This window comes from Hirundo rustica, chromosome 18, assembly GCF_015227805.2.
Source record: "Hirundo rustica isolate bHirRus1 chromosome 18, bHirRus1.pri.v3, whole genome shotgun sequence".
Classification (NCBI taxonomy): Eukaryota; Metazoa; Chordata; class Aves; order Passeriformes; family Hirundinidae; genus Hirundo; species Hirundo rustica.
In genome coordinates, this window is record NC_053467.1 from 11,974,043 (window position 1) to 11,995,925 (window position 21,883).

General features: G+C 41.7%; 1 protein-coding gene across 1 annotated transcript in view; it reads right to left on the reverse strand.

Annotated features, from left to right (window-relative positions):
* FASN (fatty acid synthase) overlaps nucleotides 1-21,883 on the reverse strand; it is a 42,717-nt gene that overhangs the window by 11,486 nt on the left and 9,348 nt on the right. Inside the window, exons 5-30 of the mRNA XM_040082063.1 lie at nucleotides 20,576-20,776; nucleotides 20,030-20,152; nucleotides 19,429-19,544; nucleotides 19,055-19,189; nucleotides 16,231-16,690; nucleotides 15,685-15,872; nucleotides 14,662-14,851; nucleotides 13,031-13,125; nucleotides 12,497-12,631; nucleotides 11,997-12,200; nucleotides 10,268-10,383; nucleotides 9,644-9,819; nucleotides 9,114-9,305; nucleotides 8,746-8,826; nucleotides 8,460-8,645; nucleotides 7,960-8,139; nucleotides 7,531-7,734; nucleotides 6,064-6,374; nucleotides 5,523-5,912; nucleotides 3,621-3,785; nucleotides 3,299-3,417; nucleotides 3,045-3,199; nucleotides 2,509-2,712; nucleotides 1,313-1,463; nucleotides 656-834; nucleotides 17-136 (exon numbers count right to left, since the gene is read on the reverse strand). Coding sequence (XP_039937997.1) covers nucleotides 17-136; nucleotides 656-834; nucleotides 1,313-1,463; nucleotides 2,509-2,712; nucleotides 3,045-3,199; nucleotides 3,299-3,417; nucleotides 3,621-3,785; nucleotides 5,523-5,912; nucleotides 6,064-6,374; nucleotides 7,531-7,734; nucleotides 7,960-8,139; nucleotides 8,460-8,645; nucleotides 8,746-8,826; nucleotides 9,114-9,305; nucleotides 9,644-9,819; nucleotides 10,268-10,383; nucleotides 11,997-12,200; nucleotides 12,497-12,631; nucleotides 13,031-13,125; nucleotides 14,662-14,851; nucleotides 15,685-15,872; nucleotides 16,231-16,690; nucleotides 19,055-19,189; nucleotides 19,429-19,544; nucleotides 20,030-20,152; nucleotides 20,576-20,776 — 4,776 coding nt within the window. The remainder of the gene's footprint in view (nucleotides 1-16; nucleotides 137-655; nucleotides 835-1,312; nucleotides 1,464-2,508; nucleotides 2,713-3,044; nucleotides 3,200-3,298; nucleotides 3,418-3,620; nucleotides 3,786-5,522; nucleotides 5,913-6,063; nucleotides 6,375-7,530; nucleotides 7,735-7,959; nucleotides 8,140-8,459; nucleotides 8,646-8,745; nucleotides 8,827-9,113; nucleotides 9,306-9,643; nucleotides 9,820-10,267; nucleotides 10,384-11,996; nucleotides 12,201-12,496; nucleotides 12,632-13,030; nucleotides 13,126-14,661; nucleotides 14,852-15,684; nucleotides 15,873-16,230; nucleotides 16,691-19,054; nucleotides 19,190-19,428; nucleotides 19,545-20,029; nucleotides 20,153-20,575; nucleotides 20,777-21,883) is intronic.

A 21,883-nucleotide genomic window follows, 5' to 3' on the forward strand; every position in this document is an offset into this window, starting at 1 on the left:
GTTTCTTGAACTTCACCTTTTCCGTTGGTAACTCGAAGTATATGTTGCTCAAAAGTAGTATCTCTGGAGCTGGAAAAACTATTAGCATCTAGCTGTGGGAATCTTGCTTGGAGATACTTACGTTTCTCAGTGGAACCTGGAAGTAGAAGACAGGTTAAAAGATGTCACTAATTTAATTCTTTTAAAAAAACAGCCCATTTTCTGCTGCACATCTTTCCCCCAAGGACTGTAAGTCTGAGAAACCCTCTCTAAGCTTTCAGCATCTCAAGATGTCAGATTTTAGGACAAAGGCTGTCTGATTGCTACTGCTCATTTATGAGCTAGAGCAAGGACCAGAAACAGATTCAGAGCCTTTCAACAGACAGGCACTGGATTCACATCATGAAATTTAAAATGAGGAAGCCATGATCTCCTTCCATTCTTTTGATGATATAGTGTACAGAGATAGATATATTTGACTGGGCTGTGGAATTTTCAAGCACATATTAAGTAGCTGTATTTACTATGTCACCTGTTCTCAGCCTGAAAACTAGATCAAAGCTACAGCAGATTATATTGGGGGGAAATAAGTATATACCTAAATGTGTACACACGCTTCCTCTATTTATTATCTATAATCTATTTCTCTCCATGACTTTGGGCCCTCAGTACTCACCTACAGTAGCAAAGACACGGCAGCCCATGCTCAGGGCAATGGCAATGGCTGCTTGGCCCACACCTCCTGAGCCAGAATGAATAAGGACACTCTCACCCTTCTTCATACCACCTCGAACCACCAAAGCATAATAAGCAGTCGCATAAACCACAGGCACTGAAGCTGCTTCTTCTAGAGTCCTAAAGAGCAAAATGGAGGAGGTATCGTTAGCCTTGGGAAAGACTGCTAGATTCTCCTGACGAAATGTGCCTTTCTGCAACAGAAAGCTTCCATTGCCAAGACAGATAAAGTGTAAGTGGTTGTCAATCATACAGCAGACTACCACAGATGCCAAGCACAGCCAAGTTTCATAATTTTGCAAAAATATTTCAGTAACTAACCAGTAACATGACCAACACTGATATCGCAGTGCATACTGAAACACATGAAGCTAAGAGCCCAAAAAGAAAGAAACTCGTGCAAGCCACTGTACGAAAAAAAGTGCTGAACCCCTGCAGCGAATCTAATCCAAAATCCTCCAGTTGCCTGGGACACTATAGCCCTGCTAACATTTCCCAGAGGGGAATCTAGCCATTGTGCAGCACTCAGGTTTGATCAGGGCTGTCACAAGCCTCAGGCAAGAAGGCGTATCTTAATCAGAAAATAGAGTTGACCTACCAGTTTTCAGGCACCTCCCATAGAAACTTCTTCTCACAGTCTACCACTGTGGCCAGCCCCTTTGCTGGCAGCAATCCCATCACTCTTCTTCCGGCCAGGTCCCGTCCTGAGAACTCCATGCCCAGCATGCATTGCTGCAAAGCCCAGTTACCTGAGAGAACATTAATACCTTTTACAAAAAACCAAAAATCTCTTCTAAAATTCCTTTACTATAGCAGCAGTCCCTGAAGGTCTAAACCCCAGAGACAGGAAGAGTGCTGGGATTTGTCTATTCTGTACACAGTTCATAAGTTGCCATAGCAAACGTCTGACTCCAAGAGTAGTCAAAAAGGACGTGGCCTCATTAAATCTGAAGTATTTATCCTTGATGACACTGCTTTAGTTTCCAGTTTGCATCTGAGAAATTTCATGAAAACTTCTTGTTTCTGAGGCAATTCTGTCCCTCAGAAAAAGAATAATACCTAAACTAGAAAGGATGATCACTGTAAAAATATAGTGTGAAATATTAATTTTTGCCAAGTCACTTTTTAGGCAGACACTTACATCGGTTATAGAATCATAGCATGGTTTATGTTATTAAAGATCATCTACTTCCTACCTTCTGCCTTAGGTAGGGGCACCTTCCATTATGCCAAGTGGTTCAGTCACGAAGGGGAAACCAGACTTAGTCAAATCACTAAATTTTTACATATTCCACCCCCTCTCTTTTAAATACATATTTTAAAACCATTTCATAGGCATTACATAAATTCTTAACTTGCTATGAAGCAAGATAATACCACTTCCATTTTGTAAACAGGCAATTACTTCACTGGGCATTTTTATTCCCTGAAATCCAAGCATGTCCAACAGCACGGCAGCATGAAATGTCAACATTCTCACCTAGGTATTTACCATGCCCATCTCTGGAACTTCCATCAACTTGTTTTATCTCACACTTGGTAGCTATACAATGCGGCAAGCAGCATTTCTCAGAGCGTGGTTTGTTAATTGTGCAGTATTATAAAAAGGGAACTGTAACTGGAAGTAGAGCTTGGGAACTTTTAGTTCCTGCAGCAGGGCTGTACTTCCTTCTCAAAAGCATGCTTTCTGGCATACTGGCATGCAATCTAGCCAGTGCTAAACTAGCAAGCAAGAGATTAATTCTAGAACAACAATACATCAATACATTTCCTTCTAGTGTAACTTTAACTCACCAGGGATAGCATCTGGAGAAAGCTTCCCTGTAGCCAGCATAATGTCCCGGAAGTTGAGAGATGCGTAATAGACTTTGCAGAGTAAAACATTGGGATCAGTTGTGTGGAAGTGTCGAAGTGGGGAGACAATCCAGCGAAGAGATGAGAGATCTCCACGAGTCAGCACATTTACATAAGCATATTCTGTCAGCTCCTGAGGTTGGGCTGCAGAAGAAGGAACAGGAAGAACTTACACACATTAACAAGGGTACGTCATTTCCAAAATGAGTAAATTCCTCGTGCAATTTTTAACTCCTCCTCCATTTGCCATCCAGAGAGCACTTTCTTGCTCTGCAATACTACTGATGTTCTAAATAGCCTATCCCTCCTCCTGGCACCACAGTGTGTTACTGTTCATTTTGAGCTGGAGCAGAGTAATTCAAAATTGTTCATTAAAAATAAAAGGTAACTGCAGGAACAATAACTACTCATTTTCTATTCAAAGTTTCTTCAGATTCAAGGCTTTGCAAGTGATTCTCAGCTCTCAAAGGCTGTACCTTGCTGCAATGGGAGATGCCTGAAGGAGCCCCACTTGCCGTCACGATACACATTCATCACGAGGTCCTTCTGAACAATCTTCTGCATCTCCAGGGAAGAAAGACTCGTGGGTGGGACAGCAGATGAAGGGTTTAAGTTGGAAATGAACACACACCTGAAGACAAGAGTTGTCATTTTGTTTGTTTTGCTACAGGCCTGAGAAGAAGCTAACACAAATATCTGCCAAATGTGACTCAAGGACACGCTTACATACCTGATTCGGTGGCCCTCTGCTTCAAGGCGAAGGCAGTTCACCATTCCCAAAATTCCTGAGTTTGCACAACCAGTGGCAGTCAACCACACAGGCTTCTCTGACGGGTCAGCCAAGACCTCCTACAGGACAAACCCCAAACTGTTTTACTAGGAACCATGAAGAAAATAGCCCTCATATCCTTGGCAGAGATTAATAACTTCTATTTTATTAAAAGTAACTGAACACACACACACACACATTCCTCTTTTAACATTCCTAAACATCTCATTTAGAAAGTATAATGATTTGGAAATTCAGATACCTAGGACACAGGAATTCTCACCTTTAAGGATTCAACCCACTTATAGCTCGTCTCATCTACTGGCAGAAAAATGGGTGTTTTGACGGGAGCTTGCCGACGGCACAGGAAAATAACTGAGCCAAAGAATGACTTCTTCATGGCAACAAGATTCAGTGAAGCTTTGCTGAATAAGTCCTCCCACTGTGCCTGTCAAATTAGGGAAAGCAACAAATTAACAACAAAGTTAAAAGTCAAGTTTTCTTACTTTTTCTTGAAAATTTGCTCTGTATTGTCTCAGTACAAATACACGTTTGATTAACGTAACAGTGTTTTATCCACATCTACACTACGCCTTCTTCCCAAAACAATCTTTCAAAAGTGGGAGTACAAGTATCTCAAAGCCCTGGTAAGGGAACCACATCTTAGCACACTAACAGGTGTGCAAAAAACCTGACCATGCTGTCAGATTCCATAGGGTATTTGAATGTGTCTACCCTATGTCACATAAGCCCCGTTTGCATAGAGATGCAGAGAAGCAAGGGGAGAAGCATCCATATATCTAAGTTACACTGAAATGGCATTTCAGAAAAATAAAAGAATGAAAACGCATGTATGGCATATCCAGAAACACTTAAGGATCTACTATCTGAATTAAATGAAGATGACTGCAGGTTCTCAGAAAAGCATCCATTTGCTTTTCATATGCCAGGCACAGACCAGCAGAAGGATTTTACAGTGTGATCCCTTATATCAAGGGCCAGGGACAGTGTCTGTATCTAGAAAACATTGAGAACTATATTAAGCTTTGCACCACCTTGCCTGGCTTATGTAATTTCCTTCAGAGAAGGTGCATTTAACTGACATGTATCATCTCGCACGGATTTGCTAATACCAGGCTACTGATACTAATGATAGATCTGTATTTTTTGTTATTGGTGACAGTAGCAGCTCAGTGTCTTCTCTTTATCCCTCTGTTTACTGGGAAAGATGCAGAGCAAAGAACTTAATCTTTCTTCTCAAATCCCCTTGGAAAATGTCTGCAGGAAGTGAAGGGCTAGAATCCATGTAATTGCAAAGTTCTAAGTCCAACTACGCCATCCTAGAATTACGAACAACTCTTAGAAGTGCTACTCTCTTCTCATTCTAGAAGAGAGCTGAGAGGCTGCATGCCCTCAAATCAGGAAAAATAGGTAAGTTCTGCAGGGGTGCATTTTTCCATTACTGCTCGGTCTAACAGCTGCCAAGAGAAAATGCTGCCCCAGTTTCCACCCTTGCCCTTGCCATTCACTCTCCCTCCTCCAAGGTGCCAGCTTTGGCATTAGTTTATCTGCATGATATACTGGTTTGAGGATATCATGCTGACACTCTTCTCTCCCTCCTGCAAATTCTCAGGGCTTATTTTACTGTATCTCATTTTATGGGATCACATAATGTAGGGAGGAGGAAAGGAAGAAAAGAAAAACAAAAGAGAAGAATCTTCCTTCTGGGAGCACTTTAATGTTAGAAGAAATTAACTAGCTTGTAAAATTGCACTCCAAGCAGTAGTATCAAAAGTAAGAGATATTCTGACACTGAATCATTTCAGGATCCCACAGTGGTAGAGCTATACCTCACCCAGCAATGCAGCACGTGATTTTAACAATAAAGGAATTGTCCTGGCCAGTGTTTTCGTACAGGTTAGACAGATATACAAAAGACAATGAATAATTTTCAGCTGCATTAAGAAAGGCTTTCCTGACTGAACCAACAGTTTACTCTCTCAACCTAATATGTAGTAATTTGCAAATCCTCTCTTCTGTAGAAGTGTTTATTAGGTATTTCTGTAGAAGGCCTCAATGTAAAGGCATGCAAATGACACCTACTATACATTCACCATCACAGCATCTGCAAGCAGGAGACTCAGACTGTCCACGGTGAACATATCTGTTCTTCCAGGAGGCTTACCTCACTTAGGAAGCTGTGTTTCTGCTGCAGATCTGGGCTCGTAAGGAAACTGACAATTTCTCCAAGAGTTTCTCCCTTAAGAAGCGTGTGTAGCAAAACAAACCCTCCTTCTTTCACAGCAGCTGCCAAATTAGATAGTATTTCAGTGGTATTCACTAAAACACTTGTTGAACAGTTGTATACCACCAAGTCAGCATCAGTCAGATTTCCAGAGGGAAGGCTAGATGGATCCCACTGCCTAGAGACAACACCAGCATCTTGTAGCTCTGTTTCAATAGCTGAAAGGTTCTCCAGCATGCAGTCAGTGGCAATGTAGTCCACCTGCAACAGGGGCTGAGCATTCAGAATACTTTTCACACGAGAGAACAGTTGTCCACTTCCTGCATTAGCCTGTGGGAAAAAGAAGGGGAAGGAAAAGGAGAAACCACATCAAAACGCGAGTGATATCCAGAATTATAACTAGAACAACAGCAGTATGTAATCAGGTTACTGGAAGGCCTAGAAACACTAGCTATGGTCCCAACCCATGCTTCCAACTAACCTCTACTATCTTCATCCTGTGACTGATCATGTTCTCCAATGCCACATCCAGGCAAGTCCTCAACTCTGCAGAATCCAGCAATCCACTGAGAAGAGGGTCACTCTGGAAGTGCATTTTCTCTCGAATGACAACTTGCTGCAGCTCAGAATGAAGGTTTCCATTTAGCTCAAGACGGCAGATCTCAGCAAGGATATGCTGAAGGCCCTTCTGTGTAGATGCGGACTCTGCGGCAGCCACTGCAGTTTCTAGTCCAGGGATGACTAATTTGACCCCATGCACTGCCACCTTAGACTGTAAGTTCTGGATCAGACCTATGAAATAGAAGGGGAAATTCAAGGAAGAGTCAAGATTTTCCAAGAATTCTTCTCCTCTTCACCTCCATTTGCTACACCAGCCCATCAGCATCACATGTTACAGCATCCTATATCATTAGCCCGGCCACACAGATACAGTGCAGCCTCCTTACATTCACATGATTATGTACTGTATAGTAGCTGCCCCAAACAAATAGGCTTTGTAGCAAAACAAATGAAACCCCCCCAGTTACCTGTGGTAAGACTGACTGAAAGAGGGCAACTAACAGAAAACTTCTGATTGATTTAGGGAGCTGTGGAGAAAAAATGTAAGTTTCTGCAGATACAAAAATACTAAAATGCCTTTTTGCTTTATAAAATAATGGGAAATAGTTCATCCTGATCGAGGATCAGGAACTGGATTACAAAAAATAAATTATTCCCACCACAGCCTAGATTAAAAAACCCCATGGGGGCAGTATTTGGACACTGCAGGGGAAAACTAAAGGAAAAAAAAAATACACTTTACCAACATACAGTGAAAACAAATTACTGTCTCAAGATGAAGCAAAACTCACCACTAGAATAATTTTTTTTTTAAAAAAAAAGTAGTTTAGTGGATGTCTCCCCATCCATGTATTTAGCTACCAGTTTCACAACAAACTGAACTGCTCCTTTTCTGTTCTTGTAGCAAACAACTGTTTTGACGTGTGCCTCACTATATCATTTTCCCTGTTTGGATATGTGCCCACAATCAAATGGGAACAAGGATGTCACCTTGCTGATCTTGGCAGTTCACAGGAAAAAAAACCCAACAAACCAAGGTTAAAAACTCACTTAAGTAAGCTCTCCTGCCAGTGTCTAAAGCAACTAGGTTGGATTTCTCCTTAAAGATGATTTCTGCCTCTCTGCTTGCAGAAGGGGTTGTGCCATCTGACACCACATCTGACTGTCACAGAAGCATAGATGTTCTTCATGGCTTTCTACTCTTTCCCACATTCTAGAGATTCCAGGCAGAAGTAGCTTTTAGCTTCTAGCAATCATACAGAGAACCCTTGCTGAAGTCTCCTACAGAGACAAGCACTTAATATCTTGGATGTTCTGAAGTAGTATCAACAGCTTCTCTCAGGCTGCAAGATTCTCCTAGTATGACAAGAAAGCAATCCCACTCTACCTTTGCAGTGCTCCAGATAGGTATGGAGATGGGCACTGGAAGACAAACAGCTACTCTCAGTGTAGGGCACAAAGCAGAATTTTTCCAGGGTGGGAGGTATCTGTTCCTGTTGTCGTCGTGGTGCCACAGAAGCATGAAGACCATTGATCTGAACACCTCCTGCTTTAAGGCTATCAAGGCAGTGGTCCACAACAACTTCAAAAGCTGAAAGTCAGGAAAGAAATGTCAGTTTGAAAACAAAAAAAGATTTTGTTCAAGGTGATCTGACGAACAGTGCCATGTCAGGCTCATACATAGAGAGGTTACAGAGTTACAGAATAGCTTGGAGACTAGGAGGGCCCCCTCAAAGTCCATCCTACTACTTCAGAATTCACACATTCACCCAGCAGTCAAAGCAACCAGCAAAAGTTCAAACATGAGAGACATTACCTTCTATATTGTCCTGGTATTGGCACACCTGCTCCTGATGCAGCACTGGATCAATACAGACTGAGCGAATCCTCGTGGGTAAGCGTAGACTGCGGCCAGTCTCAGGTAAGATCAGCATATGTAGCAGAGTGTCAAGGAAGGTCACCCAATTCCCATTCCACAGAACTTTCCCTGCACTTGCTGCAGAAGAGGAAGAGAAAGTTTCACCATTTCACCATTCATCAGATGCTAGAATGTCACTGCTCATTAAATGCCAAGTTTGGTGCATGTATCCAGCTTCCCCCGTAAACTCCACCAGACAGTTACACATTGGAGAGAACAGTTTACTCAATGCTCTATTATAACTCCTGGTTGTTCTCTCTTATCACACAATGTATAATAACCTCACAAGGCACAGTCAGCTGAACTGTTTGAACTGTTAATACAAATGGAATTAAAAGATCAAATAGTCATCATTACAATATCCAGGCTCATTGTGCTTTGTTTGAAAGGAAATTCACCTTCACTGTTGCATTCTAGAACACCCTGGAAAGTTGGTCCATAATTATATCCACGCAGATGCAGCTCTTGATAAATATCCTCTTTCAAGAGCCTGGGCTTTGAGCTCCTGTCTACTTGAGTCCGAAAGCCATCTGGCTGGCTACAGAAATTCTTCTGACCACTGTTTTCTAGGAGGGAGATCTTCCCTGAAGGGCACAGTAACAAGAATAACAGTCATTTACCAATGTTCATAAATAATGGACTTTATCAAGACCGTATATATACATGTACACTTCCTTCACTTACCACTCACAGCTAGATTCCCATTTCCTGACACCTCAAAGAAGTGGGATGCAGGCATGAGTTTTACTTCCAGCTGTACTGATCCTGCAAGAAACAATGCAGAAGACAGGACTGTGAGGTCATTTATTTCTACCATCCTCAAGCATAACTTCTTTCACTCTCTCTAGACTTACTGCTCACAACACGTAATAAAGATGACCATAATGTATACTACTTGACAGTACAAATCCATTCCTTTGCTCAGTTATGCTGCATTCTTCTTTATAGTGTCTCTCCTGCATTCTGCCTCACTTTTCCCATGCATTCCTTTCCTCCCACTCCCTCTATCTTCACTGAACAGTTGTGCAGTTATACCAGCACTCCTCACTCACCCTTTTTGGGAATGATAGTTGCCTGATGAATTGTGACATCTTCAAACATAACAGCCATTTCTTCCATGGCCATGCCAATAGATCGTGCCAGTGTTCGCCAAGCCAGCACTAGGTATCCAGTTGCTGGGTACAAAACTCTGCCATCAATGCAGTGACCAATCAAGTAGTGGTCAGGAGAGTCAGGACTCACATCTGTCAAAGAACAAAGAGCAGAATAAAAATAATAAAAACACTCTAATAGAGAGGTTTTTACCCCTTAATATCTACAAGAGATTCTAGTTTCCCCAACTATCCTGCCTGACAATAACCAGCTCTTAAAATTAGCTCTTAGTCTAAAGCAACAGAGGTCCCTGGTTTGTTCATGTTCTCTCATCCCATTTCAGAAGCAGATACAGGGTTTTTTTCAGTCCAACCCAAACATTTAAGCTTCAGAAGATGGCTTCCAGGGTACTGTTTTGAGTATTCTTAGTTTTACACAGGTAAAGCAGGAGAATGAAAAACAAATAATAAACCCCAAACCAGCAACACACCAATATTGTAGACTGAACCAGATGCAGAGCCTTTGGAACCTGCTGGAAAGTCTTCAGCTTTCGGAACATCCCAGTCCTGACTGTGGTCCCATTTGATGTATGGAGAAATGAGGGGTGTTCCCACAGGGACAGGGTATTCCACAGATGGGAACAAGTTATTTCCAAGAACATTTATCCTACAAAGACAAAAATTATCAAGACAGTGCTGGAAGGGATGAGAAGACAAAATAAGGAAAAAAATTGATTATAATACTTAAGAGGTCAGGCAGTAATTGGTCTTGGACTCCACGTCTGAGATGTACCATGAACATGGTACATCTGCAGCCAAATTTGTAATTAACATTCTGTAAGATGCAAAGTTTATTTCCAGAAGCTGGTTCCAGGTTCCTAGGTTTTTAAAATGGGACTCGTCTTTAGAAGGCACCCTCCCTGCCCAAGCAGTCTCTAACCCACAGGAACACTTCACAAGTGAGCATGCTAAGTATGTAAAGCACACATGTACATCCCATTTTTTTAAAGGTTTGTTGAAGGAGTATTTGAATCCATGTGAAGAGATGCATATTAGAGAAGAGACCTGAATTCCCCTCCATCATCCCACTCATCCTCCTCCCCTAGTCTCCTTACCCAGTTAAATGAATCTTTCCAATCTGTGTTAGGAAGAACTCCAAATTATTTTTGTGCTCTTTCTTCATCAAAGGTAGAATGGTGCAAGTTGGTTTCAAAGTTCTCCTCAAGATAGCCTGGTCAAGCAGAATCCATAAATCACTGGTGAAAGGCATTACTTACTACTTTGTCCCTTAATTTTTGTCTATAGGTTTCAAACCACTTATGTATCTGTACCAAGAGTTCTGGGCTAGCTGCTGGCACATACACCACCTTACCAGGAAAGAGCACCCTTCCAGCAAACCAAGCTGTTGCACTTCTGGTAAAGCAGAACCTACAGAATATTAATGTAATTCTGCCAAAACACAAATATCCCTTTCCCAAGCAGACTGAAGTGAAATCAAAACTTGCACTTGAAGAACTGCAAAGTCACCTTCTCATGCCTCCCACTTGCACACACTCCCTTCCCAGGGGCAGCATCTTCTAGTCTGAAGTATCCTAAAGCATTTTTCAAGCAAAAAGCTATTAGACAAAAAAACTCAGCCTTGAACACCTGGCTTAATTTTTGTTTCCTCTCCAATTTGATCCCATGGTCTTTACATGAGAAAAGGAATGGAAGAGAAAAACAGAACACCCTCAAACCCAGACAATGAAGTCTTAGTCACGTGCATTAGAGTCCAAAATGGTTCAATGATTTCAACAGGAGGCATATAGTCTCTTTATTGAGAAAAATATCTGCCCAATTTAAAAACTGTACTCTTGATTCTCCCTTCAAGTCACTTTCAAAGCATAAGACTAACATGACGTAGTAAAAATACACTGGATTGAAACTCAGAAGCACTGTATAACTATTTATCTTGATATGTGAGTAACTACAATTCTTCCTAAGACATCTCTTGCATGCCACTGACCAACGATAAAAGACCAGTCCTTGAGACTTAAGGGACAGAGACAAGACCACACCACTGGATCCTGAGGAGCAAGTATTTCCCAATGCACCTCATGTTTTGTGTTCTCTACAATGGAGCTAATTTTACAAGAATCAAGTTTTATAGGTTGGGGAGAAAAGAGTAATGATCTAATCTCATTAGGGGAAGGAGTTTAAGAAGAAAGAAAGCTCCTGTGGTCTCAGATGACTAGGTCTAGGTGAAGAGGGGAAAACACCACTGCCACCCACCCACAACCCAAATTCAGTGTACAGACGGTAACAGATTTTTTTCATAGAGAAGGCCTGTGAAGTCTTTGCGTGTTTCACTCCACCATAATTTTTGCACACACTCTCCACTAGATCCAAACAATTAAATGCTTTCCTTACTCATTATGCAGTTCAGAAACCTGTTATCTGAAGTGCATAGGAACAAATAACAGCAGTAATGTGAATGCCTGGGTCAGGAAGTGGTAGTATGTTAAGGATTTTTTTGTTTTTAATATTAACATATACCACCCCTAAAAAACCACAAAGAAACAAACAAAACCCCAAACTTTAAAACTGGGAAAAGCTCAGAAGTACTGAAGGAAGCAAATGTACTCAGAACTAGGGGAAAAACAATACAATACAAAACAAAAAACAAAAAAACCACAAAAACACCCCACAAACAAACAAAAACACAAAAAACCCACCAAAAATCCAAAGCAAAACAAACAAACAACAACAACACCCTTGCAGTCCTCCCTAATTCTCAGACCCTCAAACTCCTTGCAACAGCATGATTCTATCAATAGAGTGTCATACTAAAATAATCCAATATACCTGTAAAAGAGCATGTGGAGCAATCTCTACTACAACGGCATTCTCTGGAATATGCTTCAGACCTTCGTGGAACAGCACTGGATTCACCAGGTTGTTCACATGGTACTCTGCAGAGGAATTCCTAGCCAGATCACCTTGCCACTGAGATTCAGGGATAGAGGTACTGATCCATCGTGCTGAGCGAGGTTTAGGGTGTGGAATGACCTACAGACAGCCAAGAAAGAAGCACAGAAGAAAGACTTACAAGTCACAGAGAACAATATGATAGAGAGCAAGCAGCTCCTCCTTTTCGCACATCATTTCTCCCAGGTTCTTTGCTCAGGACATCCTTCTGCTTGAGGCCATGTGATTTCAAACATCAGATCTCAGAGAGGTCTACATGCTCTTGAAGATATTTTCTCTTTCTTCTGAAGAAAGGAGTCCCCTTAAGCTCAACATAACCTATAGTCAAACTAGGTGCCAGAGCATAAGCCAAGCAAGCCATGGTTTGGCAACATTACCTTTTTCAGCGCACTGAGCAGTGCTGGTGCAATAGATGCCATGTAATGGGAGTGAAATGCAACACCAGCACTGCGCACCTCCTTTGCGAACACACCATCTTTCTTCAGTTTGGCCACAAACTCATTCACAGAGTCCTAAGAAGAAGAATATAAATGAACTAAGAGAAAAGCTCACAAAATATTTGAGATCTGTACAAGTCACTGTAGTCCCTCCATACTCTTCATCGGTTGCTACTTAATGGGAACCACAGCAGGGATGAGGTTATTGCCTTTCTCCATCTCGTAATTTATCCTCTGCTATGCCCATGCATGAGACATTTTATTACTAGCTTACTGAGGCAGCGATATCACTTCCTCTCACAGACTATTTGAGTATCTAAGTTTATACAAAGTGTTATGTCCACTCCACCACTTCAATTCATCTCCCCTTTGCAAGCAGCTGAACTCTAAGTAAGCTTCATGCTTTCATCAAACCTAAACTTCACTGGTCCCACTCACAATCCCAGTAATGCACTGTATCAGTTCCATGCTCACCAGAGGCCCTGAAACAGTGACAGTGTCCTCAGAGTTGTGACAGGCCGGTACCACATTTGGAGGACAGCGTTGTTTACATTCCTCCCATGTCAGACCTGCAGAAGGAAGACCACAGGACAACAGAAGTGTTTCCAGCTATGAGCCTCATAAGAGGAGGCTCCAATCTGAACTGCACAGTCACTGTGCTCAATTCAGCTCTTTGCAAAATTGGGAAGTACTTGCAAAAGACTGACCGGTATCTCCCCCTCCCCTCCAAAGCAATTCTGCAAAAGCTAAGAATATTTACCCTAGAGCTTTAACATGACATTTATCACAGTTATGCTGAACACAAGAACAGAAGGCCAAATCTTTGCACCACCCCATTAATGAATGAGGTAGGGGTAGCCCTCACACTTTCAAAGAAGCTACAGAATTGGTTGTTTAGTCCCATGTTGCCAATTAGTTTCTAGGAATCAAGCCCACTTGTTCTCACCCCTGCTCTAGCTTGGATTGCTGAGAGACACAAAATATTCATAGAAAACAATAACTCTAGTGGCATGCTAGGTTAAACATAGGAAGCATCTGGTCATATATTATACAGACACAGGTCACAGGAAGAACTTGAACTCAACATCAGATTATCAAAAACATACCATATGCAGCTCTCCAGGTTCTATGATAAGAGTGTCATTTATTTAATCTCAAGAGGGGAAAAAAACCTAAACTAGGTAGGTAGTATTTTGTAGCATTACTTAAATTAAGAAATCTGAGATTATAAGAAGTGATCTAGTCCAATATACTGCATTACACCTGCAACAGCTTTTCTCCTAAATGTTTCAGTTCACTACTGTGCCCAATAAGAAACAGAAGAACAACAGTGCTACCAATAGTAGTTTTACTTTTCAACTTGTGAATGACTATAAAGCTGCACCACAAAGCAAACTGCTGGATCCAAAATTTTACCCAACAGTGGGTAAAACTATGTGACTTACACAAACACAAAGCAAAGCTTGTTCAGGAGAAAGCTTATTCCTAAGTGCTATTAGGCCATAGGAAATTCCACTAGCCAGCTGCCCACTACATCATAGTGGCTTACTGTTTTCACATCTCATTATTCTTGCAGACAATCAGAAGTCTCCATTTGAAGAAAATTACAAAAACAAAACAAACAAAAAACCCAAAACCAACCAGCAAAAAAAATCCAAAAAAACCAAAACAAAGCAAAAAAACCCATTTTATATACATATATATATACACATATATATTTTTTTATATATATATATACACACACATCTGTGTGTGTATGATATATCTATCAAGAGTCAAAAAACTCGGGGTTTTACATTTTCACCTTGTTTCAAGGTGATTATTTATCAGGCCTGTCATTGGCTACCTGACAATAAATCCCTTCATTTCCATTTAAATTTTGGATGGTTACCAAAATCCTGATATATTCCAGGACACAGATCACTGCCATTTTATTCACTTAAATATTTAATAATCTGCTCTACATCAGAAGAAAACAAAGAAGAGGCAACAGTGGCCAAGATTTTACAGACATGATAGTTTCAGAGACTAATTTTATCCCAATGGCATACAACAGAGAACAGATGCACTTTCCTGTATCACTCTTATGCTAAGGGTGTACCTACCAACAGCAGCCATTCCTCCGGGAGGCAATTTGGCCTCTTTAACACATCGTCCCCGCCAATAAGCAGCAAGAATGGCTTCTTCACGACTTAAGGAGTTGTCTGCATAGCCACAAGCTAGTTCTCCCACTGAGTGGCCCAAAATTCCATCGGGTTGCAGACCTGCAGCCCTCAGCATATCAATCTGAGCAATCTGCAAACAGAAGTAAGGTTATTGATTCCATGCCAGAGTAAGCAGGTATCAGGCCTCAAAGGAACACAGCAGTAGCAAGTACATAATAAGCTTTTTGGTTACAGACATTCTTGGCCTAGCCACTTTTTTTCTTCCCCCACAACTACAGCTCCATCCTCCTTTCAAAGCAATCCCAAGAATCATCATGCAGCCCCAGTATTGTCTGGGCCTTTTCGCAATGTGATGTTCCATTAAGAAAGTATTTCCAACAACATGAGGCTGCCAAAAATGCGCCTGTACAAAGTAAGATGCAAGACCAGCTTTGCAGACAACTTTAAAAGCCTGGCCTCTAGTTTATTAAGAAATTATAAACCCCACATTGACACTTAGAATCATGAAGAGGCTTCATTCAGCTTGACTTAGTTCATTTGCAGAGCACATTTTAGAAGACATTAAATGGAGCCTTGCTCCTTGATAGAAATATTTGCCTAAAACTTAAGGATATTCCTAAATCTCTTAAATGAAGAAACTGTGCCACATATACACACAAATAGGCATGCAAATCAGTTCAGACCAGTATTAGTCCAAACATCTTGTAAGAAAAAAAGCAGTGAGGCCAAAAATGTCTCTACCAAAAAGTTTGTTATGTACTTGTAAGTGGCAAAGCCCAAAACAAAGGCACAATATACTCCCTCCTCCCAGAGAGATTGTTCCAACAGCTGCTACTCACTGATTACACAAAACAAGCTCCCATTAATCAGTATAAAGTGTTACCAACCAACCGGACACATTAGCAGAAGGCACTTATGTGGACTGAGTCCATGACCCCTCTCTACTAGCCCTTTGAGTCTTGCCTGAATAGCAGCTAGTCCAACAAATGCATGAACAGTGTCATCAAAAGTGTTCTCATTTGCTTGCAGCAACAGGTCTGAGACCTTCAGGCCTGTGTTCTTCAAAGCCTCATCTGAACACAGTATAGACTGGCGAAAGAGATCCAACTTCATAAGGCTCAGGCCCATGCCTTTCCACTGTGTTCCCATGCCTGCAGGATAGGCAAGGAGAAAGTAAGCTTTTAATAATACTCTGAAACAGGAGTAGACACAACACACTTCCTCTGGCAGTTAAAGAATTCTAACTAAGAGCAGAACACTGTACATTTCTTACATACTCGAAATTAGGCACTGCTTTTTATTTTGCTGGACTTTGCTATAATCAGAAGACAGTTAAGTTGGAAGGTTTTGATACAATACAGAGACCACAAGACTCCTAGACATGTCACAGAGTTGCAAAGTATTTTCTCAGGCTACACTGTAAAATATCATTAGAGCACAGGATACAATTGCTCCAGCCCCAGATCTAAAGAGGAATGGAAAAGCCTGGACTCAATGCTGCACACCTACCTGAGCATATGTACCAGAGTGGTCTACCAGCTGCTTGAACTTGCTGAACCTCTTTTATGTCACTTTCAGTGCCAACCAGTGTGTAGCCCCTGTAGGGCATGGAGGACACAGGAACTGCAGAGATATCACTGAGCAGGCTTACAAATGGGCTGCATCCTCCATGTTTCCTGCTCTCTTCAATTAGTGTTTCCACAGCTTCCTGGGTTCTGCCAGAAATTTGAACCAGCCTTGGCATGTTACAAGTCTCCAGAGGCTGGCATTTATTCTTATTTGGCCTCAGAATGACATGAGCGTTAGCACCTCCGAAGCCAAAAGAGTTGATACCGATAAGGCCACCTTTCACTGGTGTTGGTTTACAAACTACCTCCAGAGAGCCATCTTGTAAGGCAGGAATATCTGGATTTGGGGTATTGAAATGAAGATTTGGAGCCCACAGCCCATGTTCCAGAGAGAGAATGACCTGAAAGAAAAAACAGTGTTCTCTGCTCCACATTGTCTCATGACACACATTCTTTTGTTGTTACTATTTTACTACAAATGATCACGTAGTACATTCTGAAGCAGTTCTCTATATTTGGATAATGGGACACTTCAGAGAAGAGCATTATTGATGTTACTGAGATAGCAACTGCATCGCCTAGGCAAATTTTAAGACCATGCAGGAAGTCAGCAGGGAAGTCGAGCTTAGTGGCATAAACTCCAGCTTCCAGTCTCTTTCTAACTGGCAAGCCAAGCAGTCTTGCTGGAAAAGCAGCCTAGGTACACTAAGACTATCACGTTATCTTTTTCCCCTTTCAGATCCCATCTCTTTATCACACTCTACTTCATCCCTCCCCAGTCGCACACAGTCACAAATCCTCTTCCTTATAACAACAAAATGCTTCTATTCTTGCTTTGCTGCAAAACAATCAAGCTGAAACACTGGTAAAGAAGGCCACTTGCGGTTTTACACCTGTTTGTTGTCTTCTTCATTCAAAAAAGCAGAAACAGCAGACTGGGCAGTATACAGTGTGAGGAACAAAATAACTGTGCCAAAAAAGGCAAGAGCTTCCTTCTCTCAGTAGCTTCTCTCTACACACAACTCATCACACCAAGCCCACATTCATCTGTGGAACAAGCCCAGCAAATTGCAGACGACAAGGTCAGCTTCAAACAGTGTGCTCTGTATGTTTGACAACTCCTTCATCACCCCAGAATGGTCAGAGAGATATACTATCTTGAGAGCTGCTCTTTCAAGTTGATTATCAGACATGGCAGCTTACCTGGGAGAACAACCAGTATAAATATACAACTTCAACTCACAGTCAACACGTTTAAAGCTGTAGTCTAAGTATTTTCATGCATATTGTCCTACCCCTACAATACTGTGCACTTTGAATGCACTGTTGCTTTACAATGATAGAGATTGTACTTTAAGTTTGCCTTGGTTTTTTTTACCTAGGTTTGAGAGCACAGTACAGTGAGCATACCACCAGTGCCACCGAAAAGCTTTGTCTTGGCTGCAAAGCAAGTGATTAGACAGGCTGAGTAATTCAAAGAGGCAGCTGAGTTTTCCCTTCCCTACCAGAATTTGACTGAAGAGGCCTTGGCAAGCCTTAGTTTCATTCCCACATATCTATATAATTAGTCGATTCTCCTGAAGTCTGAAATATGATATTTTCAAGATCTAATTTCCTGACACCTCACACAGCAAGCATTTTATGGAATTCCAGAAGAAAACATTTACATAACATCCTGAGACAGTTACTGTGTTTCTTACACAGGGTTTGGTGTAGAAGTGGAGGCCAACAGTACCTCAAAGTTATGATCCTGTCCTGACAGACCACAGAACCACACTAAACAAACTGTTTGGTATAAAACACAATATGAACTGAGAAGCTTATTTTATGACTAAGCTACCAGTCCTTCTAAGAAGAACATGTCAGTCAGAGATAAAGGCACTAAAAAAACCCTCAAGTTTTCTCTACAGAGAGATGGACGCTGCTATCGCCATGCAGGTAAGACCATTCACAGTAAGTCGTATTTGGGCCACAAGTAACCACTCTGAAGAGTCTAAAATTCTAGCAGTGGCAGTGTATGTGACTTTGGTTTGCAGGGTTCTGTGATAATAGGCTTATAAGCAAGTGTGAACATTAGCTAGCTCTCTGCTAAGCAGTTTAGCAGCCAGAGCCAATAGATGACTGTCTGCCTACGGCAGTAGTTAGCAAGCTGGTTGCTAAGACAGATAGTTATTCATGCTGGTAGCCTCATCCCAGAGAACTCACCCGGCGTCTTGCCACCCTAAGAGAGAAGAGGAAGAGATGATACATCCCTGACAGAAAGCCAGAAGGATCAGCTGCTCTTTTGGCACCGAAAGTCCACACTGCCTCTCATCTTTGGTCACTGTCAACTACTTTAAACATCTAAATCCCTCTATGGGTATGTGCCTCAAACCCAAATGACTTGCAGCAGAGTTCTGCTGGAAGGTCCAGTGTAAGAATTACCAAAGTAATCAATAAGGATCAACAAAAGGATCCTGAAGCCTTCATTCTGAGCAGAGCTATGCTCCTACAGAATTCAGTAGGAAGAGGGAACTGAAGTGTGTGCATGCAGCAGAGGGCCACCTGAACATTTGGTGGTTTGCAGAATAGCCACCTGAGCTTTTAAAAGTACTCACATGTGAAACAAGTAGCTAATGAGAAATACCTCAGTTTTTATTATTATCAGTGAACATTTTACCCTGAATCAATGCAGATTTTCCCTAAACCAACCAAACAAACCAACCAACCCCAACACACTGGCTTTACCCACCATCCCAAATTTTCCTTCTCAAGCCCCCTGTTACCTTGGCTAATGCAGCAAGCCCTGAGGCAGGCTCTGGATGACCCATATTTGACTTGGTAGATCCAATCAACAGTGGTTCCCGCTTGCACTCACAGAAGATACCTGTAATGCTATTTACTTCCTGTGGATCTCCAACCTAGTATGAAGAGAATCAGAATGGCTATTAGCTAGCACTTCCAAAACACACCCCAAATGAGAAATCTGAAAGACTATGGTGTTTGGGCAAAGTCCAAAAGTAGAGAAGCAGAACATATTCTACTAATTGGTAGAAGGCAAAAGGATTTCACTTTGGGAAGACAAAGAATAATTTAACAGAAAAGCGTGGCAAGTGATGCAAGGGAAGAAAACAGTCAGTCCCTAAGGGACCGTGCTGACCTTGGTGCCTGTTCCATGAGCTTCAATATATTCCACTTCTTCAGGTTTCACACCACTTTCCCTGTACAAAGATCTGACCAACTGCTCCTGCATCTCTCCAGATGGGAATGTCACACCTAGGATCAAAATTGCCATCAATTCCGCTCTTCTATCAGATGCTTCCTGTTCTGATTTTAGCATCCTTTCATTTGCTTTGGGCTGCCAGATCCCTCCCCAAAAACCAATCTAAACTAAAGAAAGACCTTTTCACCGTGTCCTTAGCACCAAACTCTTAGGCTCTTTGTAAGAAGAGCAGAGGAACCAGAAATTAACTGAAAGCAATGAGTTAGACCAGGGTGGAAAGATACTGGTTAACAGAATACTAGATCGTGAGAAATGCTAAGCTAGCAAGAGAACATCGCTGTTACTTCAGTACAAACTGCCACTTCCAAAACAGGGTCCTGAACTTTGCTATTACCAAAACCAGAAAATGAAAAAAAATCTTCAAACACAAAAAAAATTCACACATCTAAAGAACCCTACAACAGACCCTTTTTTATGGCAAAGACTCTAGACGGAACAGTTCTGTAGGTACCTCATTTTTCAGCAGCTCAAGACCTACCTTGCTCCTTAAAGCCATCAGTGTTCACTCCAGCATTGACTATCGTAGCATAGATCCTCTTAGCCATAGATCTCTTGGTCAAAAGAACAACAACAGCAGCTTCAGAGCGACAATATCCATTTCCTGAGAGCAGAAAGAGAATGAGTCACGACTTCTGCTCTGCTTTGTAAAATGTTGCCGAACACCATGCAGTAAGATTGCCCCTTACAATAGACTGATTTGAGGATTTGACATATCTATTTATTTTAAAGAAAAATGTCATGACCTAGAAAGACACAGTGCTCATCACAAATGACAAGAGAAATTTTCCATCAAGACACAGCTAATTTTTCTCCCCAGAGGGACAAACCATACGGTAGCTATTTTTTCCCCACAGTTAGTTTTCCAGGTTAAATGGAGGATGCAACATAGATCAGGCACAGGGTATGCCCCATACAGTGCACCTTGGAACAACTACAAGGGTAGCTCTTCGCTGTATTTAAAGAGTAGGTCACAGACTGTACAGAAAGTTACTCTCATACAACATAAGCTTTTCTACTGCCTTACCTGAAATATCAAAAGCCTTACAGGCACCATCAGGACTAAGCATACCCAGTTTCATGAACTGCACAGATGTGTTGGGTTTCAGCAAGAGGTTGACCCCTCCTACTAGGGCTGCACTGCACCGCCCATGACGAATTGCCTTATAAGCGTTTTCCAGAGCGATGAGACTAGATGAGCAGGCTGTGTCAACAGTTAGGCTTGGTCCTTAAGAAACATAAGGAAAAACAACCTTTATTTCCTAGATTCTTCTCCAAAGACTACAGAACGCAATTACAAGAGACATATTAAAACCAACGTTAAATAAGAGTTGCTTCAGAACCTAGCAGATAAACCCGATGCAATGGGAGGCTACAATCACCACCTCTGCCTGCTTACAAGGTAAAGCATGAGGAAAATGGGAAAAATTGTGAACAGATTTGCTTTAAGGGCATTTTAAAAAATTCTGTCTTTCCATCAAAAAGAAAACACAGCTTTACAGGCAAGTTTCACCTAATTACCCATTCTCATTAAGAAAAATCCCTTGCCCTTTTTGATGCTGCTGTCCTTGCCATTATCTCTGTTCTCTGCTGCAATCCACATCAATTTCCATCTCTCCATTCCTTTCAATACCATACATGGATTGAATCATACCCATGCCTTCAATCACAACATTTCCGTGGCTCACGTACTTCTTTCACTTTACTCAAAATAAAGCCAACTGCTACAGTCAGTAGCAGTTTATCTCTGGTACAGCCGACTTCACATCTTGATACCAAATAGCAGCCTTTTAAAGGCCAGAAAGGTCTGAGGCCTTTATATAAAGGCTTTCTGACATCACCATCTTTCAAATAAACACAAGCTATGTCCAACAGCAGCAGCTGAGTTATAAAGCCTTACAAAGAGTCCCATCATATAGTCACTATACATATTTTTACTTCTCATATGCTTCCTTAGAATAGTTACATGTGTTGGGGGTTAGATTTCTTTTTCACTTATAGAATTTCCCGTAAGTTGCTAGGAAACTAACTACTTGGTATTTATAGGTACTTTAGCAGAACAAAGGGGCCAAAGGAGAGGAGCTGCAGCACCTTGCTACATTTCTTTGGGTCTCTGGGAGTTTCTCTCCGACTAGAGATAACACGAGTTTTGGAGCAGGTGAAGGACAGGGATGGGTGTAGCTTCTGGCTCTTGCTCTCAGCATCTGAGAAAGGACGGCCAGGCTGCTGCTTGTTGCGTGAGGAGGTCGCGGTCACCGCCAAGTCCGGTCCTGGGAAATCTACTCCAGAACTCTGAGCTCGCCTCCTCCTGCTCCGCTGGAGCTGGGTCAGCCGC